At 42.7% G+C, this 24,145-nt stretch overlaps 1 protein-coding gene across 3 annotated transcripts in view; it reads left to right on the forward strand.

Moving 5' to 3' along the window:
• Window positions 1–24,145, forward strand: part of TTC7B (tetratricopeptide repeat domain 7B) — a 304,133-nt gene that overhangs the window by 242,271 nt on the left and 37,717 nt on the right. For all 3 annotated transcript variants that reach the window (XM_045016346.1, XM_045016347.1, XM_045016349.1), the window contains one exon: window positions 2,924–3,126. In XM_045016346.1, coding sequence (XP_044872281.1) covers window positions 2,924–3,126 — 203 coding nt within the window. The remainder of the gene's footprint in view (window positions 1–2,923; window positions 3,127–24,145) is intronic.

Genomic DNA, 24,145 nt, shown 5'->3' on the forward strand with positions numbered 1-24,145 from the left:
ACGTCATTCGCCGCCCAGCAACCGTTCAGGGCAAAGTCCACGTGGATTGCCCTCGACGCCCACCAAACTGTCTGATTGGGTTCCATCCGACCGAGACTCTCAGCACCGCTCCGCCTCGAGGAGCAAACATTGACGGGACCGAGGCAGACGTCGCCAAAGGTCCTCGTCTCGGAGGGGTTATCACAGCCGGTCACGGCACGGATGTCGACATCGTTCCTGTTCGCCATCCCACTCCAGGACCCTGCCACGGCACTGCCTTCACAGCCCTGGGCGTCGATCACCGGTGTCTCGCCATTGCAGGTCCACACGTCCGAGCCAATCGTGGAGCAGCTGTTACTGACGGTACCGGTCCTCCACATCGGGATTGCAGTCCGGTGGTAGGCATCGCTCCCAGCACCGCTGCTTCTCCTGGTCTGGGGACAGCGGCAGGTCCTATGTCAGCCCGTCCTCCCTTCGTAGTCGTCCATCAATGGGCCAGGCCAGCCAGGCCGAACAACTGGCTCTGCTGGTGCCAAAGCAGGTGCAGTGGTACCGGGCCCCGTGGCTAGCTCAATGGTACCAGTGAGCACTGTGGGCACCGATGCAGCCCCCGGTGGGGCTCGCTTGGTGGCCGGAGCCTCAGAAGGACCACCAGCCTCCCTCTCCAGACCTCAGAGGAAGAGGAGGAGGAGATGGAGGAGCCCTCAGACTCCTTGTTTAATGTGCTGTCCTCCTCAGCACCAGGCAGGGTGGCCTTGCCTCTCCATGAAGGGGTGGCAAAAATTTCAAATGCCCTGTGGCAAACATCAGCATCATTGGCCCACTTCTCTAAGAGAAGAAGAAAAGACAGTTACCTTTTCCGTAACTGGTGTTCTTCGAGATGTGTTGCTCATGTCTATTCCACATCCGTCCCGCCTTCCCCTCTGTCAGAGTTGTTTGGCAAGAAGGAACTGAGGGTGGGGGGAGCACGCAGTGCCACTTATACTGTGCCATGGAGGCGCCACTCCAAGGGTCGCTGGGGCGCTCCCCTACAGGTACTGCTAGGGGAAAAACTTCCGGCACCGGTGTACGTGACGAGCATGCACACCTATTGTGGAATAGACATGAGCAACACATCTCGAAGAACACCAGTTACAGAAAAGGTAATCGTCTTTTATTCCTAAAATATGAAGTAATGGTATTAATCAGAGAACACTGTGTGAGAAATGTTCATGTAAATTACCAGAACAGGCAAAAGATTAAATTCTGAACCTTAAATGAATGTTCACCCATCTCCTTCCCTGAACTTTCTGATTAATCACTCACTCTTATCAGTTTCCTTCAGACTTTCATGACTCCTGTCCTCTGTTGGTTCTCCTACCATTCTGATTGTTTTTCAGTGTGCCTTTAGATTGTGTGCTCTTACACTGTGTTTATTGACTACCTTTGTTAGATGCCTAGGAGCTATGGTTGTGATTGTTGTAAGTGGATAGACAGAGTAATGAATACAAGAATTAATAAATTACAGGTGTTCAACCAACTGAAGACTTAGTCTCCTTTTCTTCTTTAAGTTGAATAGACTGAAGTAATGTTAATTGTTTGTTTGATATAATTTTTTTATCCCAAAAAAGTGCCTTAAAATTTATTGTGGTACATCTCATCAACTTGAATTTATTTAAGGGCCCCTCCTAAAATCATTAAGCTCCCTGAAAAGACTCCAGTTTACTCCAGTAGACATTGGATTGAGCTTTTAAGGTCCCTATCCTTCTAAATGGGGTTGATGTATTACTCCAAATAATGTAGCGTGAACATTGGCTTGAAGAGAAGAGATGTATCTGTAGTGCTTTGATTTTTTTAAACACACATTAGTTGCTGTTTGTTATAAATTGTGCTATGGTAGCATCCATCGGTCCCAATCACTATTTGTGGCCCAGTTGTGCTATGCAAACATACAAGATAACAGTCCCTTGCTCATCCATCATTTTTAACCCATCCCCCTTCTCCCAGTCAAAGGACAGACTTTGAGCTAATTGATCAACATAATAATAATATTTAAGACTGAGGGAATGCCTGAAACAAAACACTTTTTTTCTAGCCATTAATTAATTACTTACTGAGCAACTTTTAGCTAGCCAACCCAACCTAAAGACAGTTCATTCTCAGGCCAGCCAGTTATTTATATCAGTTATGATATATTTTAAATTAATTGTTGCCAATATAATTCTACAGCTTTTAATGTTAACATAAAATTACTGAGTTAAATAACTTATTTCTCATATCTCACAAGCAGTTTCTCAGCAAATCAGAATTCTGAATAGGCCTGTCATTCAATTATGTTACGTTACCGAGAACCTTCTTTTTCTTATCAAATGTGTTTTTAAGAAGAAAAGGCTTAAATACACAGGATAATTTGGATCAGGTTGCCACGTACAGTGGTTGGGAACTTGAGCAGATGCCACTTCCCTCAGCTTGTGACTTGTAAAATCATATCAATAACAAGCAGAAACTTTTCAGTCAGTTCAATAATTGGTGCCTTCCAGTCTGACATCCGAAACATGGGGGGAGAGTGGTTTTCTTTAATAGTGCCAGCGTATATGCTGATAGGTATTTTAGAATCGCCAGTGTTTATTAAAAGTACCTGTTATTAAGGTTACTTTGTAGTACTAAAACATTTCTATTAAAAAGCTCTAAGCTGTCTGGAACAGCCATTGTAAAAAATTAAAGTATACATGTTACAGATAGAAAAGCTGCTTATTTTCTAAAAGATTCATTTTGGGTACGGTTTATGTGGCAACTTCTTGTAGCTTCAGTTATTATCCTTCTTGAGTGAAATAACCTTATTCACTTGGCAGGAAATTAAAAAAACCTCAAGAAAATGTAACCGTTCTTGCAATATTTTGGCATATTATGATTAACCAGAGAAAAATACATTAATGAATTGACTTTTTTTTTCCCCCTCCTACAGCTGAAGTCTATATAGGAATTGGGAAGCCTGCCGAAGCCACAGCATGTATCCAGGAAGCAGCTAACCTCTTTCCAATGTCACATAACGTCCTCTACATGAGAGGTCAAGTGGCTGAACTTAGAGGAAATATTGATGAAGCCAAACGCTGGTATGAAGAGGCCTTATCTATCAGTCCTACCCATGTAAAAAGTATGCAGAGACTGGTAAGTCTTGAGTCCAAATGGATACACATTTTAACTTCAAGTTGGGCTACTCTGTTTGGGGGCCTTATTGCATTGATATTATGGTGCCCCAATTTTGGGGTGTTTATAACTCATTTAAATTTATATTTGACCTAAATTAATTAATTTCCTGGCTGAGGTGCAGTTTAAAAAAAAATCAGTTGCTTGTAAGTTGAAGTCAAAGAAAGGGTACTGCTTTTTGCCATTTTTATGTGAATTTTGCACTCACACTAACAAAAATGGCTTCGTTTTGCAGATTTAGATCACAATATGAATGATCTGTTTTGAGAAGAATGAATAGCTGAGCTTGACTATATCTGAATAGAGGCTACTGTGTATAGTCTAGCTCTCATCTCCTTTTTTGTAAATCCACTGTGTTCCATCACATACATAAAATTCCCAATGATTTAAATGGGACCCATATTATGATGTTCAGTGAGAAATGTACATGATGAAAGATACTTTTAAAGTCCTTGGAATATCAAGCTTTAGCATAAATTTTCAAATAAAGAATAATATACAAATTCTAGACAAAAGGTAGAAGTTCTATTAAAACTATCTTTAAAAGATCAGTTATTAAAAGAGTGGACCTGAAATTATTCCATTCACACTGTCAGATTTAGAAAGTGAATTCTATTTTTTGACTAAAAATAGATCAGTGGATATGACTAAAATTGCCAAAGCCAGTGAGGGTGAAATTCACGTAGGTACAGAGGACCAGTGTATGGTTCTGCACCTCTGAGAGATTGCGTGGGTGGAGTAGCCATATGTAAGTTTCTGCCCTTCTGTGTCCTTTGGGAGGTGACGCAGTATCTGGATGTGTTAATATGAATGGGTTTTTGGGAAAAGGATAGAAGAGTTGCTGTTCCAATTCATAGGCTGGAATAGCAACTCTGAAACCTGTTTCCAGGATAAGAATTTAATTCTGTCCAATTAAGCAAAAAGGAGGGTGAATTCCATTGTAAGGGGAAAAGTGTTACCTCATAAAATACAGAAATAGTTTTTTTTAAAAACTATCTGAAAATTGGTTCATCTTTACCCTACCTGGTGAGTTCGAATTACATCGCTCCCTTGCGATGGTTGACACTGTCAATATCAACTAAAACATTACAGGAAAACACCACTTACTTTATTTTATGTGCTTGTGATGTCAGCTTGTGATGCTTCCTAAAAACACTTTAATTGCACCTTTAGCAGAGTTTTTAAAAAGATTATATTTGAACTCTGATCTGGTTTATTAGATTTTTGATTAACTTTTTTGATTGGACAGTTAAACTTTTCTCTCCTTATTGTGCTAGGAAGATATTTTTAAAAATTCAGATTCCCTTTGCTTCACAGCAGAACAGCTGCAAACAGCTTCTCAGACCTAACCTTTTTATTCAAAAGGATAAGCTAGTTTCTGCCTAGGTGCTTATGAATTATACAGAGAGGTATTTCTCATGTACTGTAAGGGGGAACATATGAGACAAAAGATCAAATAGGAAAATAGCAGAGAGAAACTTTTACATTTCACTTTTCAGCTTTTCAAAATACTTGTCTGTTCACAAATGCAAAAGATTCTCTTTTTGAAGGAAGCATATGGTAGACCAAAAACAGTGTAGTTAAATAAAAATTAGAGCTGTATATTATGTTTTCTGCATTATTTTATTTTGAATCCACATTAAATAAATGTTCTTTACAAACAAAATGCTGTGCAGAATGAATGAGGCATTAGATTTTCTTACATAGTTTGCAAGATGAAATATTTCACACTTATTTCTAGTCTTTTACAGTCAAAGTTTCTTTATTTTGAGCTTTTGTATCTAAGTGGTTTGAGATGTTTTAGAGTGCTGACTGGAGAACAGTCCACTGCATTTCAGTGAATTTGCCAGCCCGTTAAGTGTTTTTTCTTTTTAAAATATGTTTGTAAAAGTCTTGTCTATTACTTTGGATCTCTTGTCTTGTTTAAATCAAATCTCAACTGTGTACTTCATGGGGTCAATATAGAGACCAAAATTTGTGATGTATGCTTGTGAATTTTAGAAGGGGAAAGTATGTCAATAATACTTTAAGCATATGGTTGTCTGTATAACTTCAAAGAACCAGGAAGCTACATGACACAGAATGATTCATAGATTCCAAGGCCAGAAGAGATTACTGTGATCATCTAGTCCAGTGTTTCTCAAACTTTTGTACTGGTGACCCCTTTCACACAGCAAACCTATGAGTGCAACCCCCCTTATCAATCAAAAACACTATTTTTGTATTTAACACTGTTTTAAATGCTGGAGGGAAAGCAGGCTGTGAGGGTGGAGGCTGACAGCTCGTGACCCCCCCCCATGTAATAACCCTCAAGGGGTCACAACCTTCAGTTTGAGAACCCCTGGTCTAGTCTGACCTCCTGTATAATAAAGCAGGGCCGCCCAGAGGATTCAGGGGGCCTGGGGCAAAGCGGGGGAACTGTGGCGCTTGTACTCACCTGGCGGCGGTCCGGGTCTTCGGCAGCAGGAGGCCCTTCAGTTGCTCCGTGTCTTCAGCAGCACTGAAGGCCCCTCCCCCCCGCCGCTGAAATGCCGCCGAACACCTGGACTGCCACTGAGCCAGAGCTTGCGGGGCCTGGGGCAAATTGCCCCACTTGCTTTCCCCTCGGGCGGCCCTGTAATAAAGGCGTTAGAACTTCCCCAAAATAATTCCTAGAGCATATCTTTTAGAAAAACATCCAATCTTGAGTTAAAAATTGTCAGTGATGGAGAATTCACCATGACCCTTGGTAAGTTCTAATGGTTAATTACTCTCACTATTAAATATTGACACCTTATTTCCAGTCTGAATTTCTGTAGCTTCAATTTCCATCCATTGGATTATGTTATATCTTTCTCTGCTTGACTGCAGAGCCCATTACTAAACATTTGTTCCCCGTGTGGGTACTTATAAACCATGAGGAAGTTACCCCTTACCCTTCTCTTCGTAAGCTCTTCTCTGAACCACCTCCAATTTATCGATATCGTTCTTGAATTGTGGACACCAGAACTGGACACAGTATTCTAGCAGCACTCTTCATCTTCATAAATGATCCGGAGGATGGTGTGGACTGCACTCTCAGCAAGTTTGCAGATGACACTAAACTTGGAGGAGTGGTAGATACGCTGGAGGGTAGAGATAAGATACAGAGGGACCTAGACAAATTAGAGGACTGGGCCAAAAGAAACCTGATGAGGTTCAACAAGGACAAGTGCAGAGTCCTGCACTTAGGATGGAAGAATCCCATTCACTGTTACAGACTAGGGACCAAATGGCTAGGAAGCAGTTCTGCAGAAAAAGACCTAGGGGTTATAGTGGACGAGAAGCTGGATATGAGTCAACAGTGTGCCCTTGTTGCCAAGAAGGCTAATGGCATTTTGGGCTGTATAAGTAGGGGCATTGCCAGCAGATCAAGGGATGTGATCATTCCCCTCTATTTGACATTGGTGAGGCCTCATCTGGAGTACTGTGTCCAGTTTTGGGCCCCACACTACAAGAAGGATGTGGAAAACTTGGAAAGAGTCCAGCGGTGGGCAACAAAAATGATTAGGGGGCTGGAGCACATGACTTATGAGGAGAGGATGAGGGAACTGGGATTGTTTAGTCTGCAGAAGAGAAGAATGAGGGGAGATTTGATAGCTGCTTTCAGCTACCTGAAAGGGGGTTCCAAAGAGGATGGATCTAGACTGTTCTCAGTGGTAGCAGATGACAGAACAAGGAGTAATGGTCTCAAGTTGCAGTGGAGGTGGTTTAGGTTGAATATTAGTGTAACGGGTCGGGACTCACCCCTGCGTCGCCTCCTGCTGGTGACTCTGGGAATTAGCTCTTTCCAGTGGAGCACCTCCTCCTGGTGGTGTCCCGTCTGTTGTTCTGTCCTCTGTTGTTGTCTCTGGACCCGCGTTGCTGCGTGCTCTGCGGCGTCCTCTTCGAGGCCACTGCCCTCCGGCAGTGCCCCTTAGTCCATCTGCGCCCCCTTCCAGGGGTCGGTGATCAGCAGTCCCACACCCCAGTCACTGTGTCCAACCGCCCTCTGAGTCCAATCCCTCGTCAGGGATCTGGCGTAGCAATATGGCCGCTCCCTACGGCCAATGGCTGGGTGCACTGCAAGGAGTGAAGGGGGGGGGACCCAGGCCCGCCGTCTACTCTGGGTCCCAGCCCAGGGACCCTCTGGCGTCAGCCTCGCTGTCCTTCTCTCCCCTTCCACTGTCTGTTTCCCTGGGCCACTTCCCCTACGGCCCCTTGCACCCGCTAGGCCCTTCCCCTCAGGGCCTGCAGCCTGGCAGGCTACGGGTTCAAGCTCCCTAGCCTCCCCGAGCCTGGCCAGCACTGCGCTGTCCGTGGTGCTAGTCTCCTCCCTTGGAGACTGACCTTCCCCTGTCGAAGGCCTGGGACAGACTGACTGCTCCTGCTCTGGGCAGCCTTTATATATGTCTGAGGCTGGCCCTGATTGGCTGTCTCTAAACTGGGCCCTAATTGGCTCACAATAAGCCCCTTGCTGATTGGCTCACAATAAGCCCTGTCTGCACAGGCACCCTGGCCTGCTGCAGCCCATTCTCACAGGGAGTGGGGCAGTCCGCCCCACTACAATTAGGAAAAACTTTTTCACTCAGAGAGTGGTGAAGCACTGGAATGGGTTACCTAGGGAGGTGGTGGAATCTCCTTCCTTAGAGGTTTTTAAGGTCAGGCTTGACAAAGCCCTGGCTGGGATGATTTAGTTGGGAATTGGTCCTGCTTTGAGCAGGGGGTTGGACTAGATGACCTCCTGAGGTCCCTTCCAACCCTGATATTCTATGATTCTATGACTCTCACTAGTGTCAAATATAAAGGTAATATATCCTTTCTATTCCTACTCAAGATTTCCCTGTTAATGCAGTCCTTCGATGGATAAGCCCTCTTGGCAACAGCATTGCAGTGGGAGCTCATGTTCAGCTGATTATCTCCTACAACCTTCCAATAGTTTTCAGAGTCACTGCTTCCCAAGATAGTCCCCCATCATGTAAGTATGGCCTACATTTAGCCATATTAAAACATATTGTTTGCTTGGCCCCAGCTTACCATACTATGCAGATCACTTGATATCAGTGACCTATCCTCTTCATCATTTACATTTACCATTCTCCTGATTTTTGAGGCATCTGCAAACTTTATCAGTGATGATTTTATGTTTTCCAGGTCATTAATAAAAATGTTAAATAATGTAGTAGCAAGAACCTATCCCTGCAGGATCCCCTTGGAAACACATCTGTTCAATAGTAATTCCCCATTTAAAATCACATATTGAGACCTATCAGTTAGTCAGCTTTTAATCCATGTAATGTGTGCCATGTTAATTTTATATCTTTCTACTTTTTTAATCAAACTGTCATGCAGTACTCAGTCAAATGCCTTAAGAAGTCATCTACATTATCACTGATGTCGGCAAAATGTTCTGGTAGCCTGTTTAACTCCTTAGAAAAGTTTCAAGCTTCTTTCTGAACTGTGTGGATGCTAGGACACAGTATTCCAGTAATGGCCTCACTAATGCTGTATACAGATGTATACACTTCCTTACACCTACTTGATATTCCCTTTCTTATGCATCCGAGGATCGTGTTCGCCCTCCTAGCGGTAATTGTAAATAACCAGCTTAACATGAGCTCCCAGTACAATACTCTATCTACGTCTTTTTCAGTGTTACTGCTTTCCAGGATCCAGTCCCCCATCTTATAAGTATGACCTACATTCTCTGTTCCTAGATTTGACCTTGTATTTGGCTATATTAAAATGAGCCTCTCTTGCCAAGCATTCCAGCTCTGTCTGTAAAAAAGCGACGTGTCCCCATTATTAGTTACCATTCCACTAATGTTTGTGTCATCGGCAAATGTAACTAGTAATGACTTTATCAATAATCTGGAAGAAAATTAAGATATTTAATAGCAGTTAGCCGAGAACAGACCCCGGCTGGACCTCACTAGGAACACTCCCATTGGATACTGAATCCCCATTTACAGTTACTTTTAAGATATTAGTTAAGCAGTTTTTAATCTACTTAATATGGGCTAGATTGGTTTTGACATTTCAAGGCCTAAGTAGTAAAGTATCCAAGATGTGAACTACATGGAAATTGATAAACAGCATGGGGACGTCACACCATGCACCAACAGTGCTTAAAGATAAGTGCAAGTCGTATGTCAATATCTAGACATCTAAAATTATTTAAATAACTTGAAATATTGAGCCAAAACGAGCAGTGACATTTTAAGTTAAACCTCTGTACTAATCCTGAGACTTAAACATGATTCTCACTTTGCTTAAGTGTTACATACATTTGTTACGTGTTTGTCAGCTGGCTGTTTTTGCTTAAAATAGTTTCCTTTAGATAATTTCCTCCATTCTCCCCTCTCTTGACCATCACCTGCAGGTTAATGCATCGATGCTGCTTTCCTGTTTTTTGTAGCTCTGCCTCCCTTGAGAAAGGAGAAACAAGCTTTTTATATTTCACAGTCAGAGCAACACCATAGAAAAGTAGCTGTTTCTTTTCTGACTCATTTGGGAAGTAGGTCATCATCCAGTGATGGCTGGAAGTGGACAGAGCTCTTCACATCACTGTCCAGAAAATAAAACCCATGCATTCTCTCTGGACCTGATAAGTTTATAGCCAAAAAACAGCTTTTATTTGAAATAATTTGACCACCCTGCATAAATCAGTATATTGTAATAATGCACTTTTACAGTGCTTTTCATCCAAAAACATTTTGCAAACATTAATTAATCCTTATAACACCCTCTAGTTCAGGGGTGGCCAACCTGAGCCTGAGAAGGAGCCAGAATTTACCAGTGTACATTGCCAAAGAGCCATGATAATACATCAACATCTCCCCATCAGCTCCCCCTCTGCTCCCAGCACCTCGCACCCACCATCAGCCCCGCCAATCAGCACCTCCCCTTCCCTCCCCATTAGCAGTTTTGTGGCGTGCAGGAGGCTCTGGGGGGAGGGGAGAAGCCAGGGCACGGCAAGCTCAGGGGAGGGGGTGAGAAGGGCCTGTGGCAGAGCCAGGGGTTGAGCAGTGAGCACCCCCCACCCCGGCACATTGGAAAGTTGGTGCCTGTAGCTCCAGCCCCAGAGTCAGTGCCTATGCAAGGAACCACATATTAACTTATGAAGAGCCGCAGGTAGCTCTGGAGCCACAGGTTCATAGAATCATAGAATATCAGGGTTGGAAGGGACCTCAGGAGGTCATCTAGTCCAACCCCCTGCTCAAAGCAGGACCAATCCCCAACTAAATCATCCCAGCCAGGGCTTTGTCAAGCCTGACCTTAAAAACCTCTAAGGAAGGAGATTCCACCACCTCCCTAGGTAACCCATTCCAGTGCTTCATCATCCTCTTAGTGAAAAAGTTTTTCCTAATATCCAACCTCAACCTCCCCCACTGCAACTTGAGACCATTACTCCTTGTTCTGTCATCTGCTACCACTGAGAACAGTCTAGATCCATCCTCTTTGGAACCCCCTTTCAGCTAGTAGAAAGCAGCTATCATATCCCCCCTCATTCTTCTCTTCTGCAGACTAAACAATTCCAGTTCCCTCAGCCTCTTCTCATAAGTCATGTGCTCCAGCCTACTAATCATATTTGTTGCCCACCGCTGGACTCTTTCCAATTTTTCCACATCCTCCTTGTAGTGTGGAGCCCAAAACTGGACACAGTACTCCAGATGAGGCCTCACCAATGTCGAATAGAGGGGAATGATCACGTCCCTTGATCTACTGGCAATGCCCCTACTTATACAGCCCAATATGCCGTTAGCCTTCTTGCCAACAAGGGCACACTGTTGATTCATATGCAGCTTCTCGTACACTGTAACCCCTAGGTCCTTTTCTGCAGAACTGATGCCTAGCTATTTGGTCCCTAGTCTGTAGCAGTGCATGGGATTCTTCCATCCTAAGTGCAGGACTCTGCACTTGTCCTTGTTGAACCTCCTCAGATTTCTTTTGGCCCAATCCTCTAATTTGTTTAGGTCCCTCTGTATCCTATCCCTGCCCTCCAGCGTATGTACCACTCCTCCAAGTTTAGTGTCATCTGCAGACTTGCTGAGGATGCAGTCCACGCCATCCTCCAGATCATTAATGAAGATATTGAACAAAACCGGCCCCAGGACCGACCCTTGGGGCACTCCACTTCATACCAGCTGCGAACTAGACATGGAGCCATTGATCACTACCTGCTGAGCCTGACGATTTAGCCAGCTTTCTATCCACCTTATAGTCCATTCATCCAGCCCATACTACTTTAACTTGCTGGCAAGAATAATGTGGGAGACCATATCAAAAGCTTTGCTAAAGTCAAGGAATAACACGTTCATTGCTTTCCCCTCATCCACAGAGCCAGGTTGGCCACCTTTGCTCTAGTTAATCCTTCCAACATTCCAGTTTCAGAGATAGGGAAACTGAAAGAGAGAGAGGGTGAAGTGACTAGCCCAAGATCACTTGCTTAAGGAACTTACTTTAAAAATAGTTTTCAAAAGGGTGTTGTTTTTTCCACTGGAGCAAATATGTTAAAGATGCCTATAATTATAGCTAAGCTTAGCTACTGTAACTAAATAAGCCAATTCTTTTAAGATTTCTGTAAATTAATTTCATGCCCTTTATCATTGGATTCCAGATGTCGTGTTGTTCGTTTGTTTCCCACTACATTAACTATTATTTCAAAACCAAAAAATTTTAGGCTGGAGATAAGGTTGAGGGTATTGTGATGGGTTCCCCCCCCAGGATGCCACCTGGAACTGGGATATCACTGAGCCCCCCAACCCACCAGCCTGGGCTCCCTCTCTCACGGTGGGGATGTGATAAGTTGCCACGCTCTCCAGACTTGCTCTTTCACCAGCATACCCACAAGTAGAGACACCCCCAGCTGCAGAACTTACAGGCTACTGTGATCCGCTCTGCATGGGAAGGCTACAGCTAAGGAACTGCCCAGCTGCTCAAGAGCACACCCCCCTCTGGAGTGTAAACCCAAAATTATACCGTCTTGTGCTGCACAGAGATCTGTACAGCATAAGCTCATGAAATTCATCCCCTCTGTCAATGTGGAGAGAGAATATACAACAGCTTTTTGCCCCAAGTTGTAACTCCCACACTGGTTTGTGATAAAGCAAATTTATTAACTACAAAAGATAGATTTTAAGTGATTGTAAGGGATAGCAAACAGATCAAAGCAGGTTACCTAGCAAATAAACAAAAATGCAATCTAAGCGTAATATACTAAAGAGATTGGATATGAGTAGCAAATTCTCACCCTAAATTATGATTTAAGCCAGCTGCAGGCTCTTAAGGGGCAAGCTGCATTTGCTTGCAGCTTAAAACCCCACGTATTCCTTTCACAGGCTATAAATCTATCTAGCCTGGGTCCAGCACTTTCCGCTAGTTCAGTCCTTGTTTCCAAGAGTCTCCTTTAGGCAGGGAGTCAGTGAAAAACAACAATGATGTCACTCCCCTGCCTTAAATAGTTTTTGTATATGGCGGGAACATGGCTGTCCTTAGGACTTATGGTGCCCTACGCAGTATTATTAAACTGGTGTCCCTATACCCGACAGAAGCCTGTGCTCGCAGCCTGGGGGGGATGAGGCAGCAAAGATACCGAGCCGCCCGGCCCACCTCTCGGTGGCGGAGAGTCACAGTATCCCTGCGGAGAGCCCTGTACCCGCTCCCTCACACAGAATGTGCGGCACCGGCACATTCGGCTCTGTAAATACGGCCCCTGTCTACGGACACTGCAGCGCACGCTGGGTATGCGGGAGCCAACCCGCTCTTACCTGCTGTCATGGGCGGTGGGTAATGCTGCCTCTTGGGGAGGTTAGCTTCCCAGCCCACCTCTTCTGCCTGTGACCCCACCTATACTCCACCCAACTCTGCCCCAGGCCCCGCACCCACTCTGCTCAGGCCCCGCCCCTCCCCACTGTCTCCCTCCTCCCCCTCCCTGCTTACCCCCTTCCAGCCAAATCCCTGAACCAAAATGAAGCAAATGACATTAGAAAGAAATTGAAGAAGAGTGGGTTGTGTTTTTTGTTTTTTTTTTTCCAAAAAATAATGGAGCATGTTTTCCACCGCATGCCAGAAGGTGAAGACTGAACATGCAGAAGGTACCTAATTAAAAGCACTAAATTTAGGAATAAAAAATGTCAGTCACAGGTATTTTGATATACCCTGAAGTTTGTCAGAGATTTATTTGAAAAACTTTGTAGTAAGGGCAAGTCAGCTGTCCCACTGAATACAACATTAAATATTATGGAATACATGATGCAGCTCTTCTCTGTTTTACATTTTCATAATCAGTATTTCTGAGCTGATTTTATATTTTAAATGTACTCTTAAACCTTCATAAAGTAATCATTCCAGATTACTATATATTTAACTAATTGAAACAAAGATATTATTTTAAATTAATCAGTCACAGAGGTTTAGTGTGTTCATAACAACGTTCATTGCTTTTAGAAAAAGGGAACACTAATTTACTTTGTGTGATCTCCATAACACAGACATATTTATGAAATTTCACCAACTTTAAAAAATGTGTTTCCAAAGATTTTAGGCATAATAAAGGATTTTATATCTCACTGAGGTACTGATTTTGCTGGAGGGATCTCTTAAAATTAGTTAATCAAATAGTCAGAAGTAAAGAAAAGGAAACTAGTTTGTCCAGCTATCTGGAAGGAAAGGGGTGTTGTCCCTTTAAGAGCTAGCCTCTCTTCAACATGGGGGTGAAGGGAGAAAGATATGGACAGGAAGACTTTGGAAACAAGTTTTTTGTACTATAATAATTAAAATTAAAATGTGTATTTTAGATGAGTGGTCTTTTGAAGGATTTTTTAAAATAACTATATGTGGAGATCCAAGCATTTAAAGCTAAAGATGAATACTCAGATTGTGGATCTAAAATCTATGCAAGAATTTTTTTAGAGATGTGATTTTATAATCTTCAGCAGTCTTCTAATGAAATATTTATAAAGCAAATTTTAAACTAAGGTCCTGTAGACTAACCATGTTCTGAGTAAATAATTACAATAATGCACAACTATTTTTGTTAGCAAATTCAGAAACTGAGAATATATACCTGGGGGTTGGCAAATGCCTGTTAAATGGCTTCATTACCACTTGAATGGCTCTTTAACAATTTCAATGTTCTGCTGATAGGTCTGGCAGGCTGGAAGGCTTTTTCACTTTTAAGTTACTAGATCCCCTCCGGAGTAGAGTCACCAGGCTGCAGCAGGTAGCTGTGGGAGCCTGCAAGAAGGGTCAGAACAGGGATAGGAAGAGGCAGGAGGGTGGACACTTAAGACCCAGGGATGCTCCAAATTTTCTGGTGCCCTACGCAGCCTTGTATGCTGTGTATGCCTGAGGACAGTCCTGGGCGGGAACCCTTTGTCTACAAGCTTGGTTCCCACACCTTTCAGTGGAAAAACAAGATGGAGTCCAGTACCAGGTGACTTGGTCATATGAGCCCATAGTGTCATAGCAGCCATGAGGTCCTCAAGGGTTTTCAGAGTCAGGTTCCTGCTTTGTAAGAGATGTTGTTCTGAGATCGATGGACCTTTCCTAAGCATATTATTACTAGTTCCTGCAGCATACACTGTAATAATAACAACGAGAGAGGTAATACCTCTGGCATATCTACAAGATTCACTTGGCCTCTTCTCTATTGAGTCCTCAAGCCTGCAGTGTCTTGATGAAAAAAAAAATGGGAAAATAATAGTAATTTGTTTTATTAGATTTCTTAGTAAAAGATTGCTTATGTTTTAAATAAGTTGACCTTTGGAAGTTTGATTGCTGCAGGAAAAAGGAGAAAAAGCAAAATACACTTTAAATTAAATGTCTTTTTCCTCAGGAGCAGTATTTTAGCCACTCAGAGGTCTAAATGCTTTAAATAATGTTGTTGTTATCCTAAAAAGAAAAAAATGACAGTGGAATTCTGCTATTAGAATCAGTTTGAGCAGGCTCCCTCCACCTTTGGGTCATTCTGTCTTGAAGATAACTGTGGATCTCATCCATGGCCTATTGAAGTCAGTGGGAGTATTTCTGTTAACTTCAGTGGACTTTGGATCAGGCACTATGAGTGCAACCCTTAAACTGTGATTTTTCCAAATGAGATACATGCTTAGAAACAAATTCTTCATTTTGAAAGGATAGCAGAAGCTCTACCATGCATTTTAAATCAAGACAGGTTAATTGAATTATAAGCATGTCTTCCACAAACTTAATTTCTTCACTTGTTGCCACATGTCACTCAAAAGCTGACAGTCTTTGCTGCCTTGGAGATCTTGAAAAATATTTCCCATTTGAGCCTTACAACTGAAAATCCCCACTGATCAGTGTAATAAAATCAAAGGGTATAGATGCCAGCATCCATAGACACTGCTTTTTGGAAACTAAGATTTTATCCATATGACTGAATGATCAGTAAAGTTAATTCTGCTATTGGTTGGTTTAAAAATAGACTCTTTTTTCTTTATTAGTGCTATAAGATTGCTATCCAAGTTTTGGAGATAACATATTAAAGGTAGTAAAGGGATGATTCACCTAATTACTACAGGCTTTCACCAGGATCTTTAAAAATATTATTTTAATGTCAGATCCTGTTGGTGTACATATCTACTGTGTAACTTACATTTGAGAATGGTCACTGTCAGGAGTTTCACACTTTATTGGATAGTAAAACTTAATTGCTACTTTGCGAATAAAAAGTTACTTCAGGAATTTATTGTTGCTAGTTTTGTATAACCACATGCAAACCATATGTGACTGTCAATGAAAGGTTAGCAGCCCAGCATTGTCAATTCACACTTTGTCTATGTTAAACTTGAGTTAGAACTGGATGCGAGATTTGCTTTACTGTCTGTGCTGGAATATAGTGAAATGTAATTCTGTCAGCCAGTTAGTGTGCTGGGATGCTATATGGTTGTGATCAGTATACTACATTCCCTTAAACTTGGGCCATATGGGGTCTGATTTATATGATTACGGTTATTTGTCAACCATATACAATACAAATCCGTGCACTCAGTTTGACTAATAACTCTCCCCAGTTAGATTACAAGAATATACTGTGTGCTGCATACTGTTATCTTGCTGAGAAATACTATAATTCTTCATGCTGCCATTGCACAAATTGCTCTTATTTCTGAACAGATCTTAATTATAAGAATTCTTCCACCCTGATTGGCTACTTCTCTCAGAACTACTTATTCATCAGCCCACGATAAAACTGGCCATCTCAGCTGTTAAAGAACAAGAACTGAATCAAAACTACCAACTCACTTTGTGGACAGCTAATAGCCATCAAACAGTGTCTTTTCAGTCAGTGTGAGCCTGGTCTGGATTTGGACCACTGATCTAGAAATGAAAGGCTGTTTGTTACATTCCTGTGCAGCATCCAGTCAAAAATAATCTTGAAATATATACAAGACCTCTGGATCACTGCAGTGTAGCCTATTTTAGTACTTGCTTTACTGTTTGCTCTTTAATACTTCAGGATTGTTTAATAATTTTTATACTCCAGTGATGATCAGGACCCCATTGTGCTAAACCCTATAAATACACACCTAAAGATAAGGTACCTGCCTAAAAGAATTTACAATCTCAGAAGACAATTGACATGCAAACAGTTGTGGGAAAGGGGTAGAATGAGATATAAAATTTTGTATGTTTGTATTTTAAAAAACTTGTTACAAATAAAGTAGGTGCCAACTAGCCCATCTGTAACACAGCCTAGCCTTCATTAACTGGCTGATCTCTTACAGGCATTGCAGAATGCTAAAGTTAGTGAAACGGGCTTTGTTGTGAGGGTAGTTATTAACAAAAGGCCTTTTCAGTAAGAATGTTATCTGTTTGATTTGGCTATTTCTTAAATACCTGAGCTTTAATGATATGTTGAGAAGCACCATTGGGATGCAGATATGAAGCAACCCAGAAATGTGCCAGATTTATTCCCCAATCCAGTATTTTTCATTAATGCTCTGGATTAACTCCTTCACATCTACAGCCTATTCATGTGATGGGGCTTGGCGATTGTGCAGGCAGAAGTGTCGGTGGTCAGTGTTTTGAGAACATTAATTGGAAACTCTGCAAGGCGAATATTTCAGTTTTCTGGGCCCCGGCTCCCTCCCAGGGTTTCACTGTAGGAAATAGAGCCCTGTCACAGCCCTAGTTGAACTCCCCTTGCTAGGCACTCACGAGGCTACTGTGTTTGGATCCCAACACTAGATCCATGTATTTTTAAGCTTACCTGTTTGCACTGCCTTTGGCTCTGAGTTTCTAGGTGCCCTCTCTTTAGTCTCCTCCCCTGAGAGCTCACACTGTGATCCAACTGTCTGAACTCTGAGGGTAGTGCCTACTCCCCCAGAATCCCCAGGTGATTAAGCACACTTTCCCAGAGATCCAACCTTGTAGACACACTGGCTTACATGTCATCTCTTCAGGGACACGTGATTGTAGAAGCAAACAGACACAGGCTTTGCAAAAATTTCTAGCACAATTACTCTTCACTATAGACAGCACAAGAGATATGCAGATGTAGGCAAAATAAGAAACACTGACATGCTTTTATCTGCTTCAATTTCCTTAGCACTCATGAACATTCTTTTTGGATTTCGATCAGTGTCCTTTCAGAGTGTCCATGATCCCCCTTCTGCAGTTTATAGTTTGTCTTATTTACAGAGTCTCTCACTCTCCTTGCAACCAGCTTCCTTCAGCTTGCTCTAATCCAGTAGTCAAAAAGGTCTCCTCTGCCACAAAAGCATGCTCCTTTCTCCTGCCCCAACCTTTCTGCCTGTCTGACAGACCCAGTCTCTGGCCTTGCCCACGCTGCCAGTTTACAGCACTGCAACTTTCTCACTCAGGGGGTATGAAAAAACACTCCCCGGAGCGCTGCAAGTTTCAGTGCTGTAACGTGGCAGTGTAGACAGTGCTACAGTGATGGTAGCCACACCCCTCGTGGAAGTGGGGGTTTTTTAATAGCACTGGGAGAGTTCTCTCGCTGGTGCCACGACTACACAGCCACGTTAAAGCGCTGCCGTTGCTAGTGAAGACATGCCCTCTGTGTTTTTAAAGGGCTGCATCTATACTTCGTCTCTTTGTTCCCTCTCCTGGGGAAATTCCATATCTTCTAACCACCTACCGTACAGAAAAGTTGAAGAAAACTGGTTCTATCTAGGATACAGTGCCCATTTGTTCTGCCTGGGCAAGTTCTGTTCAGTTGCTGATAGTCTTTAATGATCAACCTATTTTGATCATTAAAGACTATCCCCTGTCTCCTTAACACTCCCTTGTCTCCTTAACACAAGAAGTATCAGGGTGTGCAAGAACATAGTTCAGATAAGCATCTGGGCTTAACCAGACATACAGTTCATTGTCTCAAACAATGAATAACAATTCATGAGTTGTACATAGATTACCCAAATCCTCACAGGCCCTTAATGAGCCATGTATTGCATTCTTAGGTGAAAGTGTAGCCCAGTATTATAGAAAGAACAGAACATATTTGTGGCTTTTGGAATACACAGCAGGTCCTTAAAATGGAAGATATTCTCTCCTTTGATAGCATTAACCCAGAGAGAGTGCAAATGCTGACAGGTTATTAGACGTGCCTGATCACAGGATGGTGATGTGGTTTTATTTATATATATATATTTGGTTTATCTTTTATAGCCTTTGCCTATGTGTTTGTGTATATATTAGATGTTTTAAATTTGCTCAGAAAAGAGGAGAGTTCAAACAGTCCATGCTTAGGAAGCACAGAGGTATTATAGGAAGTGAGGTGCTCATAAAATAATAATCTTGGGACAGTTAAAGGTGCATTTAAAGTCTCCATGTACGTCTGATCCTCCAAGGGGGTGATGATCTCAGAGCTTTGTATTAGTGTAACAAGTATACAAATGATTGTCATTTGGGACATACTGGTATCCAGAGCATTCTTCTTTGTCCTTCCTTCCATGATTGTTGCTGGGTACGATTTACCACTGACAGACAGACAGACAGACAGACAGACAGACAGACAGACAGACAGACAGACAGACAGACAGACAGACAGACAGACAGACAGACAGACAGACAAACACAGACAAACAAACAAACACACTCTCTCTTTTACCAAAGAAAAGGTACCAACAAGTGAGATGACATTATAACAATGAAAATGTCAGCTGGTCATAAACCTACTGCATCAGGACATAACTGAGGGGTTTTTATGTCTTTGATTTAAGACATCACTTGTTCTTGTTTAAACAAAGAATGAAATTCAGATGGTGATAGAAGGTCTGGAATAATCTTTGAGAGCATGCTCTGCATCCTAGCATTTGACAGGAGAGTTTAGTGTACCCATTTTTGTGTTGACACTCATGCTTTCCTTTGCACGTATCTCAAAGATACAACTTTACATTTTGCTCTCCGTAATCCTTTTGATAGTAGCTGAGAATTGCTTTGCAAAACATTTTTTAAATTAGTTCAGTCTTCTGTTCAGTGCACTGGACTAATTACGATTATTTTGCTCCCTGGGTGTTTTTTCTGCTCATTGAATTTATTACAGCATTACTTCGTAGCTGGAGCTGAGAACTTGCACAGCAATCAAAGCTGTGTGGCACCTGGCATGCATGGCCATCTTGCCTATATATACTCTCCAAGGGCCTTTTGCTTGTAGGCAACATCTGGCACCTAATCATTTGTAATTGTATTTCAGTATAATTAATAAAAATTACTCTTATTTTAAAAAGGAGGGTTGGGATTGTTTCGACTAAATAATGGATACCAAAACAGTGCTACTGAGAGCAGCTATCCTCAAATGGCTTTAAAAAGAGGCTGAAGTCGGGGGGAAGATGATTGGGTAAGAAAAGTACTCTGAGATTCTCTGAGTCTGAACTCATGAACTAGCAGCAAAAAATATTTGTTGACACGAAGTAAAACACCCATATTGTCTTTTCTGTCAGCTGGAGAACTTTTACTGTTGAAATATAAATATAATTGTTTATCAAGGTCAATCTGAATGGGACAAAGCATATTTGTATTTTTCAGACTTCTAATGTAGCATTACTAATGCTACTGAGGAAGACGCAGCTCCCTACACTGCGCCTGGCTCAGCTGCTACTCCTGGCTGGGCTGGGGAGGATGGGATTTCCTCTTCCTCTGCATGGCATCTGGGGCTGGGTCAGACCCCCCTGATTTCTCCCACAGCTGCAGGAAGCTCTGCAAACTCCCTCCTCCTCCCCCATCCCTTCCTGTACCCATCACTCTTCAGCTGCAGGGAGAGGGATCCCTGTACAGGGAGCTGCTCTGCCATCCCTCTGCCCACCCCCTAAAACCTGTAAACCGAACCACATTCCAAAACTCCTTTCTGTAAACCACCCTTCCACTAACTAGGAGACAATGCAGGCAGAAGCCCAGCAGCAGAGTAGGGGCTATCCAGTTTATTGCGCTGAGTGTTGCATGTATGATTACCTGCCCTGTGGGCGGGTGGCGTACGTGTGCAGTCGGTGCAAGGAGCTCCTGGCCCTCAGAGACCATGTACGGACTTTGGAGGCCAGGGTGGCGGAACAGGAGGAGCTAAGAGAGGCAGAGAGGTATGTTGATGAGGCTTTCCGGGACACTGTAGAATTGTCCCACCTCCGCTCAGACAGCTCCTGTGCTGTTGAGGGGGAAGAACGGCCCAGGGAAGTAGAGCAGTCGATGGGAGCAGAGGGAAACCTTCCCGTAGTTGGGACCCTCCTTCCAGATGGTGCTGGGGTTGCCTCTTGCACTGAGGTTGCCTCTCCGGGGGAGGGAACTCCAGTTTCTAGGAAAAGGCAGGTGTTAGTAATGGGAGATTCAATTATTAGAAATGTAGATAGCTGGGTCTGTGACGACCGGAAGAACCGTATGGTGACTTGCCTGCCTGGTGCGAAGGTTGCGGATCTCTCGAGGCATCTAGATAGACTTATGTGTAGTGCTGGGGAGGAGCCGGTGGTCGTGATACATGTAGGTACCAATGACATAGGTAAGGGTAGGAGAGATGTCCTGGAAGCCAAATTTAGGCTGCTAGGGAAGAGACTGAAATCCAGGACCTCTATGGTGGCATTTTCAGAAATGCTCCCAGTTCCACGCGCAGGGCCAGGTAGGCAGGCAGAGCTTCAGAGTCTCAATGCGAGGATGAGACGATGGTGTAGAGAGGAGGGGTTTAGATTCATTAGGAACTGGGGAAACTTTTGGGATGGGGGGAGCCTATACAGGAGAGATGGGCTCCACCTAAACCAAAGTGGAACCAGACGGCTGGCACTTAACATTAAAAAGGTTGCAGAGCAGTTTTTAAACTAGGAGATGGGGAAAAGCCGACTGCTGCAGAGGAGCGTGTGGATCGGACACAGACTTCTCTTAGGGGAGAGTCTGATGATAGAGAATCTCCAGGTTATAGTCAGGAGCAGAGGACTGAAAAGTATAATGTAAGGGCCGGATCAGATGATAAACAGTCACATAAAAAAGAATCTGGCACATCAGAAAAAGGCAGGCTAATAAACAGGGACAAGTTTTTAAAGTGCTTGTACACAAATGCCAGAAGTCTAAATAATAAGATGGGTGAACTAGAGTGCCTTGTGATAAAGGAGGACATAGATATAATAGGCATCACAGAAACCTGGTGGACTGAGAGTAATCAATGGGACACAATCATTCCGGGGTACAAAATATATCGGAAGGACAGAACAGGTCGTGCAGGGGGAGGAGTGGCACTATATGTGGAAGAAAGTGTAGATTCAAATGAAGTAAAAATCTTAAGTGAATCCACATGTTCCATAGAGTCTCTATGGATAGAAATTTCATGCTCTAGTAAAAATATAACATTAGGGATCTATTATCGACCACCTGAGCAGGACAGTAATAGTGATGATGAAATGCTAAGGGAAATTAGAGAGGCTATCAAAACTAAGAACACAATAATAGTGGGGGATTTCAATTATCCCCATATTGACTGGGAACATTTCACTTCAGGATGAAATGCAGAGATAAAATTTCTCGATACTTTAAATGACTGCTTCATGGAGCAGCGGGTACGGGAACCCACAAGGGGAGAGGCAACTCTAGGTTTAATCCTGAGTGGAGCGCAGGAGCTGGTCCAAGAGGTAACTATAGCAGGACCGCTTGGAAATAGTGACCATAATACAATAGCATTCAACATCCCTGTGGTGGGAAGAACACCTCAACTGCCCAACACTGTGGCATTTAATTTCAAAAGGGGGAACTATACAAAAATGAGGGGGTTAGTTAGACAAAAGTTAAAAGGTACAGTGACTAAAGTGAAATCCCTGCAAGTTGCATGGGCCCTTTTTAAAGACACCATAATAGAGGCCCAACTTCAATGTATACCCCAAATTAAGAAAAACAGAAAAAGAACTAAAAAAGAGCCACCGTGGCTTAACAACCATGTAAAAGAAGCAGTGAGAGATAAAAAGACTTCCTTTAAAAGGTGGAAGTCAAATCTAGTGAGGCAAATAGAAAGGAACACAAACACTGCCAACTTAAGTGCAAGAGTGTAATAAGAAAAGCCAAAGAGGAGTTTGAAGAACGGCTAGCCAAAAACTCCAAAGGTAATAACAAAATGTTTTTTAAGTACATCAGAAGCAGGAAGCCTGCTAAACAACCAGTGGGGCCTCTTGATGATCAAAATACAAAAGGAGCGCTTAAAGACGATAAAGTCACTGCGGAGAAACTAAATGGATTCTTTGCTTCAGTCTTCACAGCTGAGGATGTTAGGGAGATTCCCAAACCTGAGCTGGCTTTTGTAGGTGACAAATCTGAGGAACTGTCACATATTGAAGTGTCACTAGAGGAGGCTTTGGAATTAATTGATAAACTCAACATTAACAAGTCACCGGGACCAGATGACATTCACCCAAGAGTTCTGAAAGAACTCAAATGTGAAGTTGCGGAACTATTAACTAAGGTTTGTAACCTGTCCTTTAAATCGGCTTCGGTACCCAATGACTGGAAGTTAGCTAATGTAACGCCAATATTTAAAAAGGGCTCTAGGGGTGATCCCGGCAATTACAGATAAGTCTAACGTCGGTACCGGGCAAATTAGTTGAAACAATAGTAAAGAATAAAATTGTCAGACACATAGAAAAACATAAACTCTTGAGCAATAGTCAACATGGTTTCTGTAAAGGGAAATCGTGTCTTACTAATCTATTAGAGTTCTTTGAAGGGGTCAACAAACATGTGGACAAGTGGGATCCGGTGGACATAGTGTACTTAGATTTCCAGAAAGCCTTTGACAAGGTCCCTCACCAAAGGCTCTTACGTAAATTAAGCTGTCATGGGATAAAAGGGAAGGTCCTTTCATGGATTGAGAACTGGTTAAAGGACAGGGAACAAAGGGTAGGAATTAATGGTAAATTCTCAGAATGGAGAGGGGTAACTAGTGGTGTTCCCCAAGGGTCAGTCCTGGGACCAATCCTATTCAATTTATTCATAAATGATCTGGAGAAAGGGGTAAACAGTGAGGTGGCAAAGTTTGCAGATGATACTAAACTGCTCAAGATAGTTAAGACCAAAGCAGATTGTGAAGAACTTCAAAAAGATCTCACAAAACTAAGTGATTGGGCAACAAAATGGCAAATGAAATTTAATGTGGATAAATGTAAAGTAATGCACATTGGAAAAAATAACCCCAACTATACATACAACATGATGGGGGCTAATTTAGCTACAACGAGTCAGGAAAAAGATCTTGGCGTCATCGTGGATAGTTCTCTGAAGATGTCCACGCAGTGTGCAGAGGCGGTCAAAAAAGCAAACAGGATGTTAGGAATCATTAAAAAGGGGATAGAGAATAAGACTGAGAATATATTATTGCCCTTATATAAATCCATGGTACGCCCACATCTCGAATACTGTGTACAGATGTGGTCTCCTCACCTCAAAAAAGATATTCTAGCACTAGAAAAGGTTCAGAAAAGGGCAACTAAAATGATTAGGGGTTTAGAGAGGGTCCCATATGAGGAAAGATTAAAGA

The sequence above is a fragment of the Mauremys mutica genome, chromosome 4, assembly GCF_020497125.1.
Source record: "Mauremys mutica isolate MM-2020 ecotype Southern chromosome 4, ASM2049712v1, whole genome shotgun sequence".
In the NCBI taxonomy this organism is placed as follows: domain Eukaryota; kingdom Metazoa; phylum Chordata; order Testudines; family Geoemydidae; genus Mauremys; species Mauremys mutica.